Genomic DNA, 22890 nt, shown 5'->3' on the forward strand with positions numbered 1-22890 from the left:
GTGTCTCCAGTGTGCCAGCTCAGAGGGCGGTCATTGTACGGGTATCTCTGCAGGGTCCTGAGGCGGAGAGCCGCCAGCTGGGTGCGGACACACACCAATGACTGACCACCCTCCGCGATCAGAATACTCAGGACCACAGAGAGACCCAATGCCTCCTGTTGCCCCAGAAGTCCACCGGCCTCTTCTGGATCCTGGATACAAACACTGTGGATGGGACTAAAGTAATCAGCTGATTGGTCACTAATGCCCTCCCCGTATGAGATCACACAAAAGAGGCCGAACAGTGTACCAGCCGGGCAGAGATCTTTGTCTTGTTATGAACCCCGTAACTGGGTGTCTTACCAGCAAAGATAGGAGTATCCGTTGAAGTCTGATTATACTATTTTTAACAGTATTTATTAGTAAAAATACACAAAAATAATATCAATGCAAATATACAGATAATATACATCATCAATACTAAACCTAAAAGTGCGGGTATAATAATAATCAATAAGAAATAAGCTCTATCGTTGTCTAGGGGATAATGAATTGTCCGATGGAAATATAAAGTTCAGTTCAGTTCATGCAGGCTGCAGTCGTTGTTGCTCACGGTGTTGCAATTGTTGGAGAGAGAGAAAGAGAGAGAGAATAACAGCTATTAACTTGCCTTCTTTCCTTTTCCGATCTTGATCCGTCTCCGTCCTTTAGCTAGACCGTTCCGTGGAGGACTCGTCACCCAGGCAAGGGTGGACACACACACAAGCCCCCACCGGTCTCGTAGTGTCGCTCCTGGTGCGTCTGAGGGGTGATCCCCAGACCCTACTTTTATCCCCACTCACGGGGTCTCAGGTGTCAATCAGGTTGGGATGATGCAATCCCTCAACCAGACCACTCTGGCTGCCCCCTGAGGGGTTTCAATGAATAGAACAGTACTCAATACACAATTCCTCCTTCAAGAGACAATAGCAGTAATCTCTCTCTTTGTCAATAGGAGACATTCCACCTTTGAGTATCCTGGCGTTGTCTCTCTCTCATCACTGACATGCTGTGTATCTCATTTCCTGGGTATCAGACCCGAAATAATAGCGATTTTGCGATTCTCAAAAAGGTGGGGGGCGACTTTGCACCCTTCTGCCCATCAGAGTTGCTCCTCATTCGTAACAGTCTCCAATTCCTGCCAGTTCACCGGCCAGGTCTCCTCCGTCGAGCTCAGGTAGACCCCCAAGTAGAGGAGGTGTGTGGTGCTCCACAGAAACGGCCTCAACCCCTCTGGTAGGGAGTCCACCTGCCACTGACCCACCAGGAGGCCCGAGCCCTTCTCCCGTTGGCCCTTACAGAGGACGCAGCTGAGAAAACCCGCTGGCATTCTCACACCCACTGCAAGTCAACGGGGTCGGTGACCACGAGGAGGGTGCTGTCAGTGTAAGCCGACAGTACAACCTCCGTGTCCAGTTCACGCAGAACCAAACCCGTTAACCTCCCGCAGAGTAGGCACAGGAATGGCTCCAGGCAAACAGAGATCAGCTGTCCTGACGTTGAGCACCCCTGGCACACTCCCCTCCCAAAGCACAAGGGCGCCGTCAGGGACCCGTCAACCTTAACTAGGCACTCTGCAGTCGGACATGGGCCTCCCTAGCCCAAATGCTTGTAGAGTCCCCGTGGTCCACCCCGTTAAACAACTTATCTTGGTCCAGGCAGGGAAGAGCGACCGACAGACCCGCCTCTCAGTATAGGTCGATCGGATCCCAGACAAGGTGGATATTGCCCTGGATCAACCACCTTGGGACTGTGTAGGACTGATCAGGGTGGAACACTTGCACCAGCACAGAGCCCAGACAGTCAGCCATTGCCCGGGCAAAGATCTCACAGTCTGCACCGAGGAGAGATACTGGATGCCAATTCCGCAGGCTACGGAGATCCCCCTTCTTTGGCAGCAGGGCCACGACCGCTGTGCGCCATGAGAGGGGCGTCTCACCCATCACCATGTTCTCCACCTGTATATGGGTCAGCGAGAAAAGAGCCGCATACAAGGAATGGACTTCCACAATAATTCTCACCAAATCCGTGACGGAGAAGCCATCCTCTTTCAGTAACTCCATGAGCTGCCTGTGGACACCACTCGAGAGAGCAGAAGAAGGGCGAGATGTGGTCCAGATCCTGCAGCATCTGTATCCGCGACCTCACGTAAGCACCTCGGGACCTCTCAAGCTGCAGGTGCCTCAGTGCCTCCTTCTTCCTCTGGCACTCATCCCAGAGGGGCTGTTCTCTATTGGTCAGCCCCAGCCGGGACTCCAAGTCAATCAGTTCCTTCTTATGCCAATCGATCCCAGTCAACTGCTGCTTGGTCGACCCTGAACTCCCCTGTTCTCCCTGCCAGATCCTCCGAAACTGATGGGAATGGCCATCCTCCAGTAGCCAGTCGTTGAAATGCCAGTACACGGACCCCACCCGTGCAGGCAGCCGGGAGATGTGCCCTCTGGAGTTGTACAGTTGATCGATCTGCAAGCCTCCACTCAACTCCTCGAAAAGCACAGAGGTCAGGGTGAAGGCTCCACCACACATTGACTAAGTCAGAGGGTACAACCAACTCCCTTAACTTCCTTACCGATGCATGATGACACTGAAACCAGCATGACCCTTCACCTCAAGGGTGCAATTGAAGTCACCGTCGAGGATGATGTTCTCACTATGATCTATGGACCCCAGCAACGTGGACATCTCTTGGAACAGGCGTGCCTGCATCAGGCCAGGTTCAGGGGCGTTCACGCTTACAAAATGCATCAGCACACCATCCTGGGACATGGCGAGGAGAAGCAGGTGGCCCAGCATAAACTCCTGAACCTGAAACATCTCAGGCTGGGAACAAGATGGCCACCCCACTGGAAGAGGAGTGATGTGGCTCATGTGGACCCCCCTCACGATTCAAGAGCCGGGTGGATTTGTCACCTGGAACGGCGCGGGTTTCCTGCAAGAAGCTTACCGCATATCTCCCATCCTGGAGGACAGAGAGATGATGGAATCTGCGAAATGTCCCCCTACCACCGTTGGCATGAAAGGTTGCAACACTTCATGATGCATCTTACTGAGATGCCTCAATGGAGTCCTAAGAAAAAGGAGCAGAGCTCTCCTTCGAGGCTTCTCCCGGCTTCGCCTTACAACCCTTCTCCAAACTGGCACCTCTCCTTATGGGTCACTTCAGCTCTCATCCCCTTCTTTTGGAGAATAATGCAGACAGACTGAATGGCTCTTTGCAGACCCGGCCATTGATCAGTGGCCAGCTGGGCCTTGAATGGTTTCCTGTAGTAGTCCTTCACAAACCACCAGATCTCCACAGAGGCAGGTTGTAACTCAGTGCTGGGGTCAAAGAAGTCTACCACCTCAGTTTCAAAAGCCTCTCCTGTTTCCTCTCACCATGTCCCATGCTCTCGTCACCCTCCAAGCAGTCACCATCTGCACTCAAATTGACCACCTCACTCTGCACCAGGCCCTAACGGGACACCCCACCGTGTGCACCACCCCATCCCAGAGGACAGAGTAGTGACAGAGGAAGGCCCCTCCGCCTCTGGGTCCAGAATACGAGCCTGCTGAGCTGTGCTCATCTCCACACCCTCGTCACCCTCCTCGGAACCAGCACTAGGAGAACCCCCAAATTCCTCACCCACAGTCCCTCTGATTAGCTGCGCGGGATGGTGATCCCCGGCTACTCGGTTCCCTCGTGGACAAGATGCTCCTCAGCAGGGCACTGGGCCTCAATCTGGGGAACTAATCCCACTGGTGTCGCTGTACCCACAGTCTCCCGGCACAATTCCACAGTAATAGCCTGCTTCTTCTTCCGAATGTGCCCAAACTCCTTCCAGGCATGGCACATCGGGCAGCCCTAGTCCACAGGACGGTATAATAATACCCCTCAAAATAAACCCAAAGCCACCCTTGCCATCCCCACCCTCTCCAGCTGCATAAGCAGTCGGCACTGGAATGAGAATAGATTCTCTTATGCCCGCTGAGGTGCCCTGTACCGTATTGGGGTTATTTTCGAACGTACCTTGCCGATGGAACCCAGGTAGGGAAAGAGGGTCTTGTCACGGGGGCCAACACCGGCTCCACCTGCATAAAAACCCTCCTCACCCTTAACCCCCGTACTCTAGGCTAGAAGCACATTTCTCACCAACGTCAAATAGAAAATGGTCTTTCCATTTAAAACCTTTGACACAACAATGCTCCCCATCGTGCAACAGCCTCTGCCCCCGTGGCTTTTAAAGCACCGTTCCTACTGACTGTAGTAGATACAGTATATTGTACACTGTTCTTTAGTAATTAAGTTGAATGGGTAGTCCTCTTCGCTGGCTGTTACTCCTAAGCCCGCAGCCTCAGCATACAGACAGACAGACATACTTTATTGATCCCGAGGGAAATTGGGTTTCGTTACAGCCGCACCAACCAAGAATAGTGAAGAAATATAGCAATATACAACTGCAGTGTCAACATCTTCGAGCTGCAGTCTGCCCTGACGATCACAACACAGTCCAAAATTCAACACCACCACCAGGAATTTAAATCGTTCAACACCAAGCGGAACACAGCAAACAGATTCAAAAAGGAAACAGTTCCGAGATGGGAGGGGAGAAGTTAGGAAAGTCTGTGCACGTTGAAACCTCAGGGCGTCCATGCTGCTGTGGAGATGAAGCCATCTCCTTGGCCGGTTCACTCTTCCTTTGGTCACCCAGCTGTGCACTCCAAACAGGAGATTCCCATGGTCACAAACAGAATAAACCCACCCCTGCAAAGTCTAGGTTTGAACTTTGAAAACCCACAAGCTGCTCAGTGCTCAAGAAACGGACAGAACGTTCTCCAGCAGAGTCCGCCCAGGAAAGACACTGTTCCAGTCCATGGCCAAGATGAAACTCCACGTTCCCAAAGATTTCTGCTGTCTCCAGACCTGTTCTTTTATGACTTCACCATAAAATTTCCAACTTTAGCAGAAAAAGCTCCCACAGTGTGACCCTCTGTCACTACCACCCCACCCTCAGTACTTCCCTTCCACAGTGTGACTCTCCCTCAGTACCCCTCCCACAGTGTGACCCTCCCACAGTACCACCCCTCCCTCAGTACCTCCCTCCCACAGTACCACCCCTCCCTCAGTACCCCTCCCACAGTGTGACACTCCCTCAGTACCACCCCTCCCACAGTGTGACTCTCCCTCAGTACCCCTCCCACAGTGTGACCCTCCCACAGTACCTCCCTCCCACAGTGTGACTCTCCCTCAGTAGCACCCTCCCACAGTGTGACCCCCCCTCAGTACCACCCCTCCCACAGTGTGACCATCCCTCAGTACCACCCCTCCCACAGTGTGACTCTCCCTCGGTACCACCCCTCCCACTGTGTGACCCTCCCTCGGTACCACCCCTCCCACAGTGTGACCCTCCCTCAGTCCCACCCCTCTCACAGTGTGACACTCCTTCAGTACCACCCCTCCCTCAGTGTGACTCTCCCTCAGTACCACCCCTCTCACAGTGTTTCACTCCTTCAGTACCACCCCTCCCACAGTGTGACTCTCCCTCGGTACCACCCCTCCCACTGTGTGACCCTCCCTCAGTCCCACCCCTCTCACAGTGTGACTCTCCCTCAGTCCCACCCCTCTCACAGTGTGACCCTCCCTCGGTACCACCCCTCCCACAGTGTGACTCTCCCTCAGTACCACCCCTCTCACAGTGTGACCCTCCCTCAGTCCCACCCCTCTCACAGTGTGACTCTCCCTCGGTACCACCCCCTCCCACAGTGTGACCCTCCCTCAGTACCACCCCTCCCACAGTGTGACCCTCCCTCGGTACCACCCCTCTCACAGTGTGACCCTCCCTCGGTACACCCCTCCCACAGTGTGACCCTCCCTCAGTCCCACCCCTCCCACAGTTTGACCCTCCCTCAGTGTGACTCTCCCTCGGTACCACCCCTCGCACAGTGTGACCCTCCCTCAGTGCCACCCCTCCCACAGTGTGACCCTCCCTCAGTACCACCCCTCCCACAGTGTGACCCTCCCTCAGTACCACCCCTCCTACAGTGTGACTCTCCCTCAGTACCACCCCTCCCACAGTTTACCCCTCCCACAGTTTGACCCTCCCTCGGTACCACCCCTCCCACAGTGTGACCCTCCCTCAGTACCACCCCTCCTACAGTGTGACTCTCCCTCAGTACCACCCCTCCCACAGTTTGACCCTCCCTCAGTACCACCCCTCCCACAGTGTGACCCTCCCTCAGTGCCACCCCTCCCACAGTGTGACTCTCCCTCAGTACCACCCCTCCCACAGTGTGACCCTCCCTCGGTACACCCCTCTGATCTTTCATCCAGGGTAGTGCTGAACTCTAACCTGTTGACTCCTAACAGCCGTGTCGCAGAAGAAGATGAAGGCAGAGATCAGCATCATGAAGAAACTCGGATACCACAAGAACGTGATCCAGCTGTTGGAGTGGAACATTCTGGAAGGTATGAGCTCAGATCCGACAAGCCAGCCCAGTGAGGCCTCTCTCGCCCTCGCCCCTGTGTTGAGCTCGCTCACAAAGCATAAACCGGCTGGTCACGTGACTGGTGAGGTTGTTCAACTACTCACAGACCTGGTAGGCAGTCAGTCTCAGATTAGAAGCATTGAGAACAGAAATGGGGAAGAATTTCTTTAGCCAGCGAGTGGTGAATCTGTGGAATTCATTGCCAAGTCACTGGGTATATTTAAAGCAGAGGCTGGCAGGTTATGAGTTGGGGTGTTATAGGCAACAGGGATTAGGCAGGGGAATAGGGTTGAGAGGGATGATGGAATGGTGGAGCAGACTGAATGGCCTCATTCTGCTCAGTGGTTTTGTAGTCATATGGAGCCATATCGGGGCTGATCTGCTGGTTTCTCAACGATGTGTACTGGTCTGTCACCACTCTCAGCAGGTCAGACAACATCTATGGTCCATGTTTCGGGCCAAGTGCCTTCCTCACAACTGGAAAGGAAGTGAGTGGGTGGGGCGGGGGATGAACGAAGAAGCTGGGAGGGGATAGGTGGAAAGGGGAAAGTCTGAAGAAGAAAGGATCTGATAGGATAGGAGACTGGGTCAATGGGAGAAAGGGAAGGAGGGGCACTGGAGAAGGATGAGAAGAAGTGAAGGGGTGAGAGAGGAACCAAAGTAGGGAACGGAAAATGGAGAAGGGGAGGGAGAGAAACCTCTGGAAGTTGGAGAATTCCATGTTCATGCCATCAGGTTGGAGACCAGCCAAAACATAGAACAGTACAGCACATTACAGGCCCTTCAGCCCACAATGTTGTGCTGACCCTCAAACCCTGCCTCCCATATAACCCCCCCACCTTAAATTCCTCCATATACCTGTCTAGTAGTCTCTTAAACTTCACTAGTGTATCTGCCTCCACCACTGACTCAGGCAGTGCATTCCACACACCAACCACTCTCTGAGTGAAAAACCTTCCTCTAATATCCCCCTTGAACTTCCCTCCCCTTACCTTAAAGCCATGTCCTCTTGTACTGAGCAGTGGTGCCCTGGGGAAGAGGCGCTGGCTGTCCACTCTGTCTATTCCTCTTAATATCTTGTACACCTCTATCATGTCTCCTCTCATCCTCCTTCTCTCCAAAGAGTAAAGCCCTAGCTCCCTTAATCTCTGATCATAATCCATACTCTAAACCAGGCAGCATCCTGGTAAATCTCCTCCGTACCCTTTCCAATGCTTCCACATCCTTCCTATAGTGAGGCAACCAAAACTGGACACAGTACTCCAAGTGTGACCTAACTAGAGTTTTATACAGCTGCATCATTACATGGCGTCTCTTAAACTATATCCCTCGACTTATGAAAGCTAACACCCCATAAGCTTTCTTAACTACCCTATCTACCTGTGAGGCAACTTTCAGGGATCTGTGGACATGTACCCCCAGATCCCTCTGCTCCTCCATACTACCAAGTATCCTGCCATTTCCTTTGTACTCTGCCTTGGAGTTTGTCCTTCCAAAGTGTACCACCTCACACTTCTCCGGGTTGAACTCCATCTGCCACTTCTCAGCCCACTTCTGCAACCTATCAATGTCTCTCTGCAATCTTCAACAATCCTCTACACTATCTACAACACCACCAACCTTTGTGTCGTCTGCAGACTTGTCAACCCACCCTTCTACCCCCACATCCAGGTTGTTAATAAAAATCACAAAAAGTAGAGGTCCCAGAACAGATCCTTGTGGGACACCACTAGTCACAACCCTCCAATCTGAATGTACTCCCTCCACCACGACCCTCTGCCTTCTGCAGGCAAGCCAATTCTGAATCCACCTGGCCAAACTTCCCTGGATCCCATGCCTTCTGACTTTCTGAATAAGCCTATCATGTGGAACCTTGTCAAATGCCTTACTAAACTCCTTGTAGATCACATCCACTGCACTACCCTCATCTATATGCCTGGTCACCTCCTCAAAGAACTCTATCAGGCTTGTTAGGCATGATCTGCCCTTCACAAAGCCATGCTGACTGTCCCCGATCAGACCATGATTCTCTAAATGCCCATAGATCCTATCTCTAAGAAGTCAGATTGAATATGAGGTGCTGCTCCTCCAACCTGAGTTTTGGACTCATTCAATCAGCTTTATTCCTCATCTTCGGAATGTGGGAGATAACCGGAGCAGCCAAGAAATCCTACGCATTCAGGGAGAGTATGTACAGCCTCCCTACGGACAGCGGTGGGAATTGAACCCAGGTTGCTGTTCCCTACCATGACAGCTAAATCACATGGGATTGGGATAGAGTCTAAAGATCAGCCTTTTCTGTGACATATCCATGAAAACGTACAGGGAAATGTGCAGTGAAATGTGTCGGCAGTGACATTGAGGCCAGGACTTAACGTGAGGAGCTAACAGGCTGACCGGTATTCCGGGTCCTCGTGTCTCCAAATGCTAACGAGCTTGTGCCTGGTGCTTTGCAGAGCCCTACGTTCTGATAATGGAGCATGTGGGCTCCCAGAACCTGAAGAGCTTCCTGCAGATGAACAGGGAGCAGCTTTCCGGCCGCAAGGACCTCCTGCCCCAGCTGACACTGGCGGGATACTTCATCTCACTGGGCATGCAGCACATTGCCTCAAAGAAGGTAAAGGTTGAGCTGGGCTGGGCTGGGCTGGTGTGGTGAGCACGTGCCAGCGGATGTGGGCAGCCTCATTGCTCCTGACCTTCCGGTGGTCGGGGCCGGATATTTATAAAGCTCCAGTCAGGCTGCATCTTGGCTACTGCATTCAGTTCCAGTCACCCTCCTGTAGAGATTTTAAAAGACAGGTCAGCTTTATTTGTCATATGTACATCGAAACACACCATGAAATGTGTCATTTGTATCAACGACTAACGCAGTCCAGAGATGTGCTGGGGGCAGCCCACAAGTACAGCCGCACCTCTGGCACCAACATAGCATGCTCACAATTTACTAACCATAACCTGGACTGTGGGAGAAAACCAGAGCACCCGGAGGAAACCCACACAGCCACTGGGAGAACGTACAAACTCCTTACAGACACCTACATTCTGTCCGCCAGAGAAAGCAGGATCTCCCAGTGGCCACACATTTTAATTCCATGTCTCATTCCCATTCCGATATGTCTATCCATGGCCTCCTCTACTGTCAAGATGAAGCCACACTCAGGTTGGAGGAACAACACCTTATTTACCGGCTGGGTAGCCTCCAACCTGATGGCATGAACATTGATCTCTCTAACTTCCATCAATGCCCCTCCTCCCCTTCTTACCCCATCCCTTATTTATTATTCCCCCCTTTCTTTTCTCTTTCTCTTTTTTTCTCTCTCTGCCCCTCTCACAATCACTCCTTGCCTGTTCTCCATCTCCCTCTGGCGTTCCCCTCCCCCTTTCTTTCTCCCTAGGCCTCCCGTCTCATGATCCTTTCCCTTCTCCAGCTCTGTATCCCTTTTGCCAATCAACTTTCCATCTCTTAGCTTCACCCCTCTCCCTCCTGTCTTCTATCATTTGGGATCTCCCCCTCCCCCTTTCAAATTACTATCTCTTCTTTCAGTTAGCCCTGACGAAGGGTCTTGGTCCGAAACGTCGACAGCGCTTCTCCCTATAGATGCTGCCTGACCTGCTGTGTTCCACCAGCATTTTGTGTGTGTTGCTTGAATTTCCAGCATCTGCAGATTTCCTCGTGTTTGCATCCTTACAGACAGTGGTGGGATTAGACCTGGGTTGTTGGTGCTGTAAGAGTGTTGTGCTAACCGCTACACTACCGTATGAAGATTTTGGAGAGGGTACAGAAGAGGTCTACCAGGATGAGAGATTAGACAAACCTGGAGTGTTTTCCCTGGAACGAGAGAGGCTGAGCATCACCAGAAGACCTAAGAGCAGAACTAGGCCATTCAGCCCATCAAGTCTACTCTCTCATTCCATCATGGCTGATTTATTATCCCCCTTAACCCATTCTCCTGCTTCTCCCTGTAACCTTTGATGCCCTGACTAATCAAGAACCTATCAACCTCCCCTTTGTGGACTTGGCCTCCACAGCTGTCTTTGGTAATGAATTCCACAGATTCACCACCCTCTGGTGAAAGAAATTTCCCCTCACCTCTGTTCTAAATGGATGTCACTCTGTTCTGAGGCTGTGCCCTCCAGTCCTAGACTCTCCCACTTTTGGAAACGTCCTCTCCATGTCCATTCTATCTAAGCTTTTCAATATTCGATGAGATACCCCATCATTCTTCTAAAATCCATTGACTATAGGCCCAGGGGCATCAAATACTCCTCATGTTAACCCTTTCATTCCCTGGAACATTGCCATAAATCTCCTCTAGAGCCTCTCCAATGCCAGCACACCCTTTCTTAGATATGGGGCCCAAAACTGCTTCCAATGTGGTATGAGCACAGAAGAAGAATGTGGAAGCTTTGGAGAGGGTGCAGAAGAGATTTAGAGAATGAACAGGCTTATGTTAATTTCTATGGAGGCCGAGGGGAGACCTGATTGAGGTTTATAAGATTATGAGAGGCATAGATAGAACAGACAAAAACTAGTATGTTCCATGAGTTGGGATGTCTAATACCAGAGGACATGCATTTAAGGTGTGGGGGTGGGTCATTTCAGAGGAGATGTGAGGGGTAAGTTTTTGTACTAAGAGTGGGGTGGCTGCCCGGAATGCACTGCTGGGGTGATGGTCGAAGCAGAAATCATGTAAACGTTTAAGAAGTTCGTAGATACACAAATGAACGTGCAGGAAATTAGGGCGCCACTGTAACGTAGCAGTTAGCATGACACTATCACGGTTCAGGGTGTCGGAGTTCATAGTTCTCTGTGAGTAAGTTTGTATGTTATTCCCATGTGTACATGGGTTTCCTCCCACAGTCCAAACACATACCGGTCAGCAAGTCATAAATTGTCCTGTGATTCAGCCAGAGTTAAATAGGTGGGTTGCTGGGCTGCATTCTGTGCTGTATCTCTAAATAAAGTGGATGGATATGGACATTGTGTAGGCAGAAGGGCTTCATTAATTTGGACATTTGATTAGTTTAATTAGCTTGGTACAACATTGTGGGTCTATGGAACTGCTTACACTCCAGCCTGGTGGTATGACACCTCATCTACCGCCTGGGTAGCCTCCAGACTGGTGGTATGAACATTGAATTCTCCAATTTCCGGTTATTCCCTCCCCCTCCTCCTATCCCAGGTCCCTCTCTGCCTCCCTCCCCTTTCTGCTTCTTTATCTCTACACTTCTTTCATGCTTATCCCCTCCCCTCCCCCCTTTATCTTTCCTCTGATTGGTTTTCCACCTAGCGCCTCTAGGCCCTACCCCCTCCCCTATCTCTATTACTGGGCTTCGGTCCTCTCTTCCCCCCCCCCCCCCCCCCATTCCTGATGAAGGGTCTCGGCCCGAAACGTTGGCTACTCTTTTCTCACGGATGCTGCCTGACCTGCTGAGTTCTTCCAGCATTGTGTTTGTGTTCCACATGGCATGGTTGGGTTTACTGTCACTGGCTGAGTGGCGCCACCCAGTGGTGAGTCCTGGATTGGCAACACGTGCTCCGTGTGGTCCTTGAAGCTGACTTCTCTTTGCAGATCGCCCACCGGGACTTGGCTGCCCGAAACATCCTGGTGGGGCGCTTTCCCCAGGAGTGTAAGATTGCAGAGTTCAGTCTGGCCACTGACTGTTCTGATCCTCTGGTCAAGCTGCAGAAGAAGGGGAGCGGGGTGAGTAACTGGGGGGAGTACATTTGTCAGGGGCTTCTATTACACTGCGGTAGTGGGTGTGCAACGCCCTGCCAGCAGGGTGATAGAAGCAGATATGTCAGGGACATTTAAGAAACTTAGATAGGCACACGGATGACAGAAAAATGGAGAATTATGTGTGAGGGAAGGGTTAGATTGATCGTATTAATTAAAGATCGGTAGGAATTGGTGGGCGGAAGTGCCTGCGTTGTGCTGTAGAATTCACTGTTTCACAAAACAAAATTACTTTAACTTCACCAACAATCCCTCATCATAAAAAAAACATTTTTGTTGTTACAGTATACAGTGACAGACCTGTCCCCACCGGTACCGTACCCCGGTGTTATATAGTGACTGACCCGTCCCCACCGGTACTGTACCCCGGTGTTACACAGCGACGGACCCGTCCCCACCGGTACCGTACCCCGGTGTTATACAGTGACTGACCTGTCCCCACCGGTACCGTACCCCAGTGTTACACAGTGACAGACCCATCCCCACCGGTACCGTACCCCGGTGTTACACAGCGACAGACCCGACACCACCGGTACCGCACCCCGGTGTTACACAGCGACAGACCCGTCCCCACGGGTACCGTACCCCAGTGTCACACAGCGACGGACCCGTCCCCACGGGTACCATACCCCGGTGTTACACAGCGATGGACCCGTCCCCACCGGTACCGCACCCCGGTGTTATACAGCGACAGACCCGTCCCCACGGGTACCGTACCCCGGTGTTCTATAGTGACAGAGCTGCATTCACTGATTCTAAAGTTAAACCGCTTTGTGCAGAATTTCAGCATCCCGTTCCGTTGGTACCCCCCGGAATACTTCACGGACGGGATTTACAATCTGCAGGGAGACGTCTGGGCCTATGGAATTCTGCTCTGGGAGCTCTATAGTCTGGGTAAGAGCACGTTCCACGAAACTCTGGAGACCTCCCCTCTGCTCCCTGAATCCCAGTTCCACCCCCATCACTCAATCATTACTCCTCAGCTCCACATCTTTCCCCCCACTCACTTCCCTCCACTTCTGAACAGTCACCACCCCACTCCTGTGCATTTCATTTCTGCTAGCCACTCCGCGTTACCTCCCTCCCTCCATCCACACTCTCAATCCATCCTTCATTCCTCCCTCCACTCTCCCTCTTCTGCCACTCCATCCCCAGCCTCCTGTACCCCCAATTGCACCCTCATTCCTCTCTCTCTGTCCCCCATTTGTCCCTCCTTCTACCCCTCATACTCACTCCACACTCCAATTCACAAAGCAGTCCCTACCCCTTGCCATGGTTGTGGACAACTGTGTTGGTGTAGGTGAGGGTACCTCTCCGTTCATTGTGCCCCCACCCCACCCAGCCCAGGGTGCTGACACTGGGTCTGTGTTCTGGTAATGGTCACCCACACACACCACTGTGCCATGGATCGTGACCTCCACTGGACTCAAACGCTGTCCATTGCCCAGTACGGTGCTGGCATCATGGCATTCCTGGGTCTCGGATGCTTGTGCCGCAGGTCCCCACTGACCCTGGTTCCATTCCTCCGACAGGGAGCTCCCCCTACCCAGAGTTTGAGACAGCCAAGGAAGTGGTGTACAACATCTGTTCAGGATACAAGATGAAAGCCCCCCAGCAGTGCCGACATGAGGTGTAAGTACTTGTGCTCTCGGACTCTCCAACCCTCTCCAGCCACATGCAGCGGGCCAAGGGGCAATTCTGGTCTCAGCCACCCCCAGAGAGCCAGTGGACAGCACTTCCTCTCTCTGTAGGGACACAGGGTACGGGCATATCCTCAGCAGGCTGCCATATCCCTCGAGCATGTGGCTTAGTTGCTTTTTCAGATTTTGCTGGGTTGGGGACAGCACGGGGAATTATGGGACAGGTTGTGGTTTAGAGACGTGTGGAGTTAAAGGTCAGATTGGGGGTTACGGACAGGGATGTGGAGGAGGTAGAGGTCAGATTAGGGGTTAGGGACAGGGATGAGGGGAGAGTTAAAGGTCAGATTAGGGTTTACGGACAGGGATGTGGAGGAGGTAGAGGTCAGATTAGGGGTTAGGGACAGGGATGAGGGGAGAGTTAAAGGTCAGATTAGGGTTTACGGACAGGGATGTGGGGAGTTTCAGGTCAGATTAGGGTTTAGGGACAGGGATGAGGGGGGAGTTAGGGGTCAGGGGCAGTAAATGAAAAGTCAGGGACAGGAGCCAGTGTTCAGAGTTGAAGCACTCTGTGGTTGAAGGGCAACACTCCCCAGAGGTTGGGTCACCAGGCACTGAGGACTGAGATCAACAAGTCCTCACTCAGAGGTTTGTGTAGGCAGGAGGCATGAGGTCTGATGGCACCCCAGGGTCAGAGGTCCATTTGAGTCCAAAGCCGATAGCCAGGGCCCAAGGCCCAGAGTGGGAGGTGTGTGCACCTGCCTCTGTGTGTGTGTGTGTGTGTGTGTGTGTGTGTGTGTGTGTGTGTATATGGTGTGTATGTTTGTGTGTGTGTCTGCCTGTTGTGCACAAGTGTGCGTGCGCGTGTGTGTGTGTGTGTGTGTGAGTGAGTGAGTGAGTGAGTGAGTGAGTGAGAGAGAGAGAAATGGGTTTGTTTTGCTGTTGTTGCTTTGTTCTGTTGTTTTTGCTAGTTTAGTGCCAGAATGTGGAGACGTTTGCTGGCTGTCCTCGTCACATACTCCTGTTGTTTTGGTCGTTAAGGTATAAAGACAAATGTTGGTGTATGTTTCAATGCGCTGTACAAGTGATAAATAAATACATTTTGTATTTCAATTCACCCCCCCCCCCCCACACCTGAGGACAGAACAACAGCAGGGAACGGGGCTCGAATGCAATCCAACATTGGCAGTTACCCCCTCAGACACTGAAGCAGGAACTACAACCTGTCCTGACGATGTGCACCCACCCTGGGGTGGGGTTGTGGGTCAGCAGTGAAAGATTACGGGAATGTTCACCTCAGGAAGGTCATGGGAATTATTCAGGGAATGAAAGGGCTAACGTGTGAGGAGCATTTGATGACTCTGGGCCTGTACCCACTGGAGTTTAAAACAATGAGGGGGAACCTCATTGAAAACAATCGAATATTGAAAGGCCTCGATAGTGTGGATGTGAGAGGGTGTTTCCATTAGTGGAGGAGGAGGGGAAGGGAGTCTAGGACCAGCGGGCACAGCCTCAGAATAGAGGGACATCCATTGAGAACAGAGATGAGGAGGCATTTCTTTAGCCAGAGGGTGGTGAATCCATGGGATTCATTGCCACAGGTGACTGTGGAGGCCAAGTCATTGGGTATATTTTAAGTGGAGGTTAATAGGTTCTTGATTGGTCAGGGTGTCAAAGGTTAAGGAGAGAAGGCAGGATAATGGGGTTGAGCAAGGTAATGGTGGGGGAGATTTGAAGGCTAATTGCCTAAGTTCTGCTGCTATGGCTTACGGTCACACAGGAGTTCCTGTATCTCTGCAGGTATGAGATGATGGGGTACTGCTGGACAGATAGACATGAGGAGCGGCCTCCATTCAGTGACATCACCAAGTACCTGGAGGATCTGGTCGAGAACGATGCAGTAAGTGGGGAAGTGGCCATTTAACAACGAGCCTGTTGGGCTATCGGACAACATGGGGCTGAGGACTGAGCTCGCACACTGGAGGAGGCGGCCTGAGCCCACAATGCCCCTGCTCCACCGTGGGTCAAATCACCAGACACAGAACGGAGGAGATAGAAGCTGCATGGAACAATAGTGGGATGTTGCTGGGCAGGGCTGGGGATGTGGTTACATTACACCTGCTGCCATCTCATCCAGTGGTTCCTGTGTCTGCCGCATTGAGTCTGGCTCTGAATATCTGATTCGCACAATTCGTCTGCAAGAGTGTGTCAGAACCATCGGGACCTGGAACACAAGAACAGCCAATACCAGAGAGGGAGAACACCCTGGGGTCTGTCGCCAGGGAGGGTGAATACCCTGGGGTCTGTCCCCAGGGAGGGTGAATACCCTCACGGTCTGTCCCCAGAGAGGGTGAATACCCTCACGGTCTGTCCTCAGGGAGGGAGAACACCCTGGGGTCTGTCGCCAGGGAGGGTGAATACCCTCACGTTCTGTCCCCAGAGAGGGTGAACACCCTGGGGTCTGTCCCCAGAGAGGGTGAACACCCTCACGGTCTGTCCCCAGAGAGGGTGAATACCCTCACGTTCTGTCCCCAGAGAGGGAGAACATCCTCACGGTCTGTGCTCAGGGAGGGTGAATACCCTGGGGTCTGTCCCCAGGGTGGGAGAACACCCTCACGGTCTGTCCTCAGGGAGGGAGAACACCCTCACGGTCTGTCCCCAGAGAGGGTGAATACCCTCACGGTCTGTCCCCAGGGAGGGAGAACATCCTCACGGTCTGTCCCCAGGGAGGGTGAACACCCTCACAGTCAGTCCCCAGGGAGGGTGAACACCCTCACGGTCTGTCCACAGGGAGGGTGAGTACCCTCACGGTCTGTCCCCAGGGAGGGAGAACATCCTCACGGTCTGTGCTCAGGGAGGGTGAATACCCTCATGGTCTGTCCCCAGGGAGGGAGAACATCCTCACGGTCTGTCCCCAGGGAGGGTGAATACCCTCACAGTCAGTCCTCAGGGAGGGGGAACACCCTCACGGTCTGTCCTCAGGGAGGGTGAATACCCTCGGGTCTGTCCCCAGGGAGGGTGAACACCCTCAGGGTCTGTCCCCAGGGAGGGTGAACACCCTCACGGTCTGTCCCCAGGGAGGGTGAACACCCTCACGGTCTGTCCTCAGGGAGGATGAATACCCTCACGGTCTGTCCCCAGAGAGGGTGAACACCCTGGGGTCTGTCCCCAGGGAGGGTGAACACCCTCACGGTCTGTCCCCAGAGAGGGTGAACACCCTCACGGTCTGTCCTCAGGGAGGGAGAACATCCTCAGGGTCTGTCCTCAGGGAGGGTGAATACCCTCACGGTCTGTCCCCAGGGAGGGAGAACACCCTGGGGTCTGTCCCCAGAGAGGGTGAATACCCTCACGGTCTGTCCCCAGGGAGGGAGAACACCCTCACGGTCTGTCCCCAGGGAGGGTGAACACCCTGGGGTCTGTCCCCAGGGAGGGTGAATACCCTCACGGTCTGCCCCAGAGAGGGTGAATACCCTACGGGTCTGTCCCCAGGGAGGGAGAACACCCTCACGGTCTGTCCCCAGAGAGGGTGAATACCCTCACGGTCTGTCCCCAGAGAGGGTGAACAACCTCACGGTCTGTCCTCAGGGAGGGAGAACACCCTCACGGTCTGTCCCCAGAGAGGGTGAATACCCTCACGGTCTGTCCCCAGGGAGGGAGAACATCCTCAGGGTCTGTCCCCAGGGAGGGTGAACACCCTGGGGTCTGTCCCCAGGGAGGGAGAACACCCTCACGGTCTGTCCTCAGGGAGGGAGAACACCCTCACGGTCTGTCCCCAGAGAGGGTGAATACCCTCACGGTCTGTCCCCAGGGAGGGAGAACATCCTCACGGTCTGTCCCCAGGGAGGGTGAACACCCTCACAGTCAGTCCCCAGGGAGGGTGAACACCCTCACGGTCTGTCCCCAGGGAGGGTGAGTACCCTCACGGTCTGTCCCCAGGGAGGGAGAACACCCTCACGGTCTGTCCCCAGGGAGGGTGAACACCCTCACGGTCTGTCCCAAAAAGAGGGTGAACACCCTGGGGTCTGTCCCCAGGGAGGGTGAACACCCTCACGGTCTGTCCCCAGGGAGGGTGAACACCCTGGGGTCTGTCCCCAGGGAGGGTGAACACCCTCACGGTCTGTCCTCAGGGAGGGAGAACACCCTGGGGTCTGTCCCCAGAGAGGGTGAACACCCTGAGGGTCTGTCCCCAGGGAGGGTGAACACCCTCACGGTCTGTCCTCAGGGAGGGAGAACACCCTGGGGTCTGTCCCCAGAGAGGGTGAACACCCTCGGGGTCTGTCCCCAGGGACGATGAACACCCTGGGGTCTGTCCCCAGGGAGGGTGAACACCCTCACAGTCTGTCCCCAGAGAGGGAGAACACCCTGGGGTCTGTCCCCAGGGACGGTGAACACGCTGGGGTCTGTCCCCAGGGACGGTGAACACCCTGGGGTCTGTCCCCAGGGACGGTGAACACGCTGGGGTCTGTCCCCAGGGACAGTGAACACCCTGGGGTCTGTCCCCAGAGAGGGAGAACACCCTCGGGGTCCGTACTCTAGAGGTGGACCTGTTACAAGTGGGGTGGGGGGAGGTGTTGTCATGTGTGGGGGCTCCCTCAGTGATCGAAACCTTGGTGAACAGGTTGCACAGTGACAGATTTATCGGTGAGCAGATCCCTCAGTGACGGGTTCCTTCGAGAGCAGATCCCTCAGCCACGGGTTCCTCGGTGATCAGATCCCTCAGGGACGGGTTCCTCGGTGAGCAGATCCCTCAGCGACGGGTTCCTCAGTGAGCAGATCCCTCAGGGATGGGTTCCTCGGTGAGCAGATCCCTCAGCGACGGGTTCCTCGGTGAGCAGATCCCTCACTGACGGGTTCCTCGGTGAGCAGATCCGTCAGGGATGGGTTCCTCGGTGAGCAGATCCCTCACTGACGGGTTCCTCGGTGAGCAGATCCGTCAGGGATGGGTTCCTCGGTGAGCAGATCCCTCAGCGACGGGTTCCTCGGTGATCAGATCCGTCAGGGACGGGTTCCTCGGTGAGCAGATCCGTCAGCGACGGGTTCCTCGGTGAGCAGATCCCTCAGGGACGGTGAGCAGATCCCTCAGCGACGTGTTCTTCGGTGAGCAGATCCCTCAGGGACGGTTTCCTCGGTGAGCAGATCCCTCAGGAACGGTGAGCAGATCCCTCAGTGACGGGTTCCTCGGTGAGCATATCCGTCAGAGACGGGTTCCTCAGTGAGCAGATCCCTCAGGGACGGGTTCCTCGGTGAGCAGATCCCTCAGGGACGGGTTCCTCGGTGAGCAGATCCGTCAGGGACGGGTTCCTCGGTGAGCAGATCCGTCAGGGATGGGTTCCTCGGTGAGCAGATCCCTCAGGGACGGGTTCCTCGGTGAGCATATCCGTCAGTGACGGGTTCCTCGGTGAGCAGATCCGTCAGGGATGGGTTCCTCGGTGAGCAGATCCCTCAGTGACGGGTTCCTCGGTGAGCAGATCCCTCAGGGATGGGTTCCTCGGTGAGCAGATCCCTCAGCGACGGGTTCCTCGGTGAGCAGATCCCTCAGTGAGCAGATCCGTCAGGGACGGGTTCCTCGGTGAGCAGATCCCTCAGCGACGGGTTCCTCGGTGAGCAGATCCCTCAGTGACGGGTTCCTCAGTGAGCAGATCCATCAGGGACGGGTTCCTCGGTGAGCAGATCCGTCAGGGACGGGTTCCTCGGTGAGCAGATCCGTCAGGGACGGGTTCCTCGGTGAGCAGATCCCTCAGGGATGGGTTCCTCGGTGAGCAGATCCCTCAGGGACGGGTTCCTCAGTGAGCAGATCCCTCAGGGACGGTGAGCAGATCCCTCAGCGACGTGTTCTTCGGTGAGCAGATCCCTCACTGACGGGTTCCACGGTGAGCAGATCCCTCAGTGAGCAGATCCCTCACTGACGGGTTCCTCGGTGAGCAGATCCCTCAGCGACTGGTTCCTCGGTGAGCAGATCCCTCAGGGACGGGTTCCTCGGTGAGCAGATCCCTCAGTGACGGGTTCCTCGGTGAGCAGATCCCTCAGGGATGGGTTCCTCGGTGAGCAGATCCGTCAGCGACGGGTTCCTCGGTGAGCAGATCCCTCACTGACGGGTTCCTCGGTGAGCAGATCCCTCAGTGACGGGTTCCTCGGTGAGCAGATCCGTCAGCGACGGGTTCCTCGGTGAGCAGATCCCTCAGCGACGTGTTCTTCGGTGAGCAGATCCCTCAGGGACGGGTTCCTCGGTGAGCAGATCCCTCAGCGACGGGTTCCTCGGTGAGCAGATCCCTCAGCGACGGGTTCCTCGGTGAGCAGATCCCTCAGGGATGGGTTCCTCGGTGAGCAGATCCGTCAGCGACGGGTTCCTCGGTGAGCAGATCCCTCACTGACGGGTTCCTCGGTGAGCAGATCCCTCAGGGACGGGTTCCTCGGTGAGCAGATCCGTCAGCGACGGGTTCCTCGGTGAGCAGATCCGTCAGCGACGGGTTCCTCGGTGAGCAGATCCCTCAGCGACGTGTTCCTCGGTGAGCAGATCCCTCAGCGACGTGTTCCTCGGTGAGCAGATCCCTCAGGGACGGGTTCCTCGGTGAGCAGATCCCTCAGCGACGTGTTCCTCGGTGAGCAGATCCCTCAGCGACGGGTTCCTCGGTGAGCAGATCCCTCAGCGACGGGTTCCTCGGTGAGCAGATCCCTCAGCGACGGGTTCCTCGGTGAGCAGATCCCTCAGGGATGGGTTCCTCGGTGAGCAGATCCGTCAGCGACGGGTTCCTCGGTGAGCAGATCCCTCACTGACGGGTTCCTCGGTGAGCAGATCCCTCAGGGACGGGTTCCTCGGTGAGCAGATCCGTCAGCGACGGGTTCCTCGGTGAGCAGATCCGTCAGCGACGGGTTCCTCGGTGAGCAGATCCCTCAGCGACGTGTTCCTCGGTGAGCAGATCCCTCAGCGACGTGTTCCTCGGTGAGCAGATCCCTCAGGGACGGGTTCCTCGGTGAGCAGATCCCTCAGCGACGTGTTCCTCGGTGAGCAGATCCCTCAGCGACGTGTTCCTCGGTGAGCAGATCCCTCAGCGACGTGTTCCTCGGTGAGCAGATCCCTCAGCGACGGGTTCCTCGGTGAGCAGATCCCTTAGGGACGGGTTCCTCGGTGAGCAGATCCCTCAGGGACGGGTTCCTCGGTGAGCAGATCCGTCAGGGATGGGTTCCTCGGTGAGCAGATCCCTCAGTGACGGGTTCCTCGGTGAGCAGATCCCTTAGGGACGTGTTCTTCGGTGAGCAGATCCCTCAGGGACGGGTTCCTCGGTGAGCAGATCCCTCAGCGACGGGTTCCTCGGTGAGCAGGTCCCTCAGCGACGGGTTCCTCGGTGAGCAGATCCCTCAGGGACGGGTTCCTCGGTGAGCAGATCCGTCAGGGAAGGGTTCCTCGGTGAGCAGATCCCTCAGTGACGGGTTCCTCGGTGAGCAGATCCCTCAGTGACGGGTTTCTCGGTGATGTGTCCTCTGGGGTGCAAGGTGAGGGGCTGTCGTGAGCAGGTCACCTGTTGGCATCCTGACTAACTGCGCAATCTCTCTTTCCTCAGGATTACATCGAAGTGGAGGAGTGCTTCGAGCCATCGACACAGCTGAACACCGACCCTCCCTGGAGTCTGCCTCACCCCAACCACACGGAGACCCCCATCATGGGATGGTTAGATTCGGTCTGATGTAGGCCTGGAGCTTCCTCTCACCCACCCACCCCCACCCCCGCCTACGTGAGGTCCTAACCTTCACCCACAGCGTGGACGGAACGTGACCCTGTGACCAGTAGTACTTGGAGTGTTCACAGACCAAAGAATCACCAACATTTGTCATGAAATGTGTTGCTTTGCGGCAGCAGTACAATGCAAAATATAAAAAACTATAAATTTCAATAAGTATATTAAAATATATCGTGCAAAAAGAGACCAAAATAGTGATGTAATATTCATAGGATCGTGGACCTTTCAGAAAACTGATGGCAGAGGGGAAGAAGCTGTTCCTAAAGCATTGAGTGTGGGTCTTCAGGATCTTACGCATCAGGGGTTCCCAACCTGGAGTCCATGGACCCCTTGCTCTATGGCATGGCCTGGGTGGAAATCCCTGCTGGTCATCCTCGCTGATGGTGATAAGGAGAAAAGTGCACGGCCTGGGTGGAAATCCCTGCTGGTCATCCTCGCTGATGGTGATAAGGAGAAAAGGGCATGGCCTGGGTGGTGAGAGTCCCCAAGAATGGATGCCACCTTTTTGAGGCGTCACCTTTGAAAGGTCCTCGATGCTGGGAGGCTGGTGCCCATGATGCAGCTGGCTGAGTCTACAACCGACTGCAGTGTTCTCCGATCCTGTGCGTTGTTGGCTCCATAGCAGATGGCAATTTAACCAGTTAGAATGCTCTCCATGGTATATCTGCAGAAAATTGCTAGAGTCTCCTCAAACCTGGTGACTGACTGTAGTGGAGACCTGTGTCCACGTGCTGGGAGGCTATGCTTGCGACCTCGATATTGCCGGCTGTGCCCACAGATGGGTGGCGCTGTGGCATAGTGGTTGGCATAATGCAGTGCCAGTCATCACCAATTGGGGTGCAATTTCCGCCACAGTCTGTCAGGAGTTTGTACATTCTCCCTGAGAGCACGTAGGTTTCCTCTGGGTGCTCTGGTTTCCTCCCACATTCCATTGGTTCGGGTTGTGGGCGTCCAGTGTTGGCCACACTTGTAGGGTGCCCCGGACAATGATGGTTGTTCACACAAACGATGCCTTTTCATTATGTGTTTTGATGTTTAAATGTGATAAATAAAGATGATCTTTAAATCTTTAATCTTGGTGGCTGGGTGCTGTCCCTTGCACTGGGTTACCTGGGCAGTGGAAGGTACCCAGGCGGGTGAGGTGTTGATGGTGTTCCTGCTCGGTGTGGGGCTGGTGTTTGGTTCCAGATGGGCTGCGTGTGAAAGGCTGTTCTTACTGCATATAAAACTGGGTGTCCTGGAAGTGAACCTGCACCTCTGCCTGTCAGTGTTAATGTTACTGCTGCAGAAACAACAATG

At 54.3% G+C, this 22890-nt stretch overlaps 1 protein-coding gene across 5 annotated transcripts in view; it reads left to right on the forward strand.

Annotated features, from left to right (window-relative positions):
* The window catches only part of LOC140731541 (tyrosine kinase receptor Cad96Ca), a 37119-nt gene extending 14488 nt beyond the window's left edge, over window positions 1–22631 (forward strand). For 4 of the 5 annotated variants that reach the window (XM_073053015.1, XM_073053017.1, XM_073053016.1 and 1 more), the window contains 7 exons: window positions 6362–6460; window positions 8937–9097; window positions 12054–12185; window positions 12998–13112; window positions 13751–13850; window positions 15656–15755; window positions 21415–22631. In XM_073053015.1, coding sequence (XP_072909116.1) covers window positions 6362–6460; window positions 8937–9097; window positions 12054–12185; window positions 12998–13112; window positions 13751–13850; window positions 15656–15755; window positions 21415–21537 — 830 coding nt within the window. In that variant the 3' untranslated portion in view covers window positions 21538–22631. The remainder of the gene's footprint in view (window positions 1–6361; window positions 6461–8936; window positions 9098–12053; window positions 12186–12997; window positions 13113–13750; window positions 13851–15655; window positions 15756–21414) is intronic. The other variant, XM_073053018.1, reaches the window with a different exon arrangement.
* Window positions 22632–22890: the final 259 nt, after the last annotated feature.

This window comes from Hemitrygon akajei, chromosome 8 (assembly GCF_048418815.1).
Source record: "Hemitrygon akajei chromosome 8, sHemAka1.3, whole genome shotgun sequence".
In the NCBI taxonomy this organism is placed as follows: domain Eukaryota; kingdom Metazoa; phylum Chordata; class Chondrichthyes; order Myliobatiformes; family Dasyatidae; genus Hemitrygon; species Hemitrygon akajei.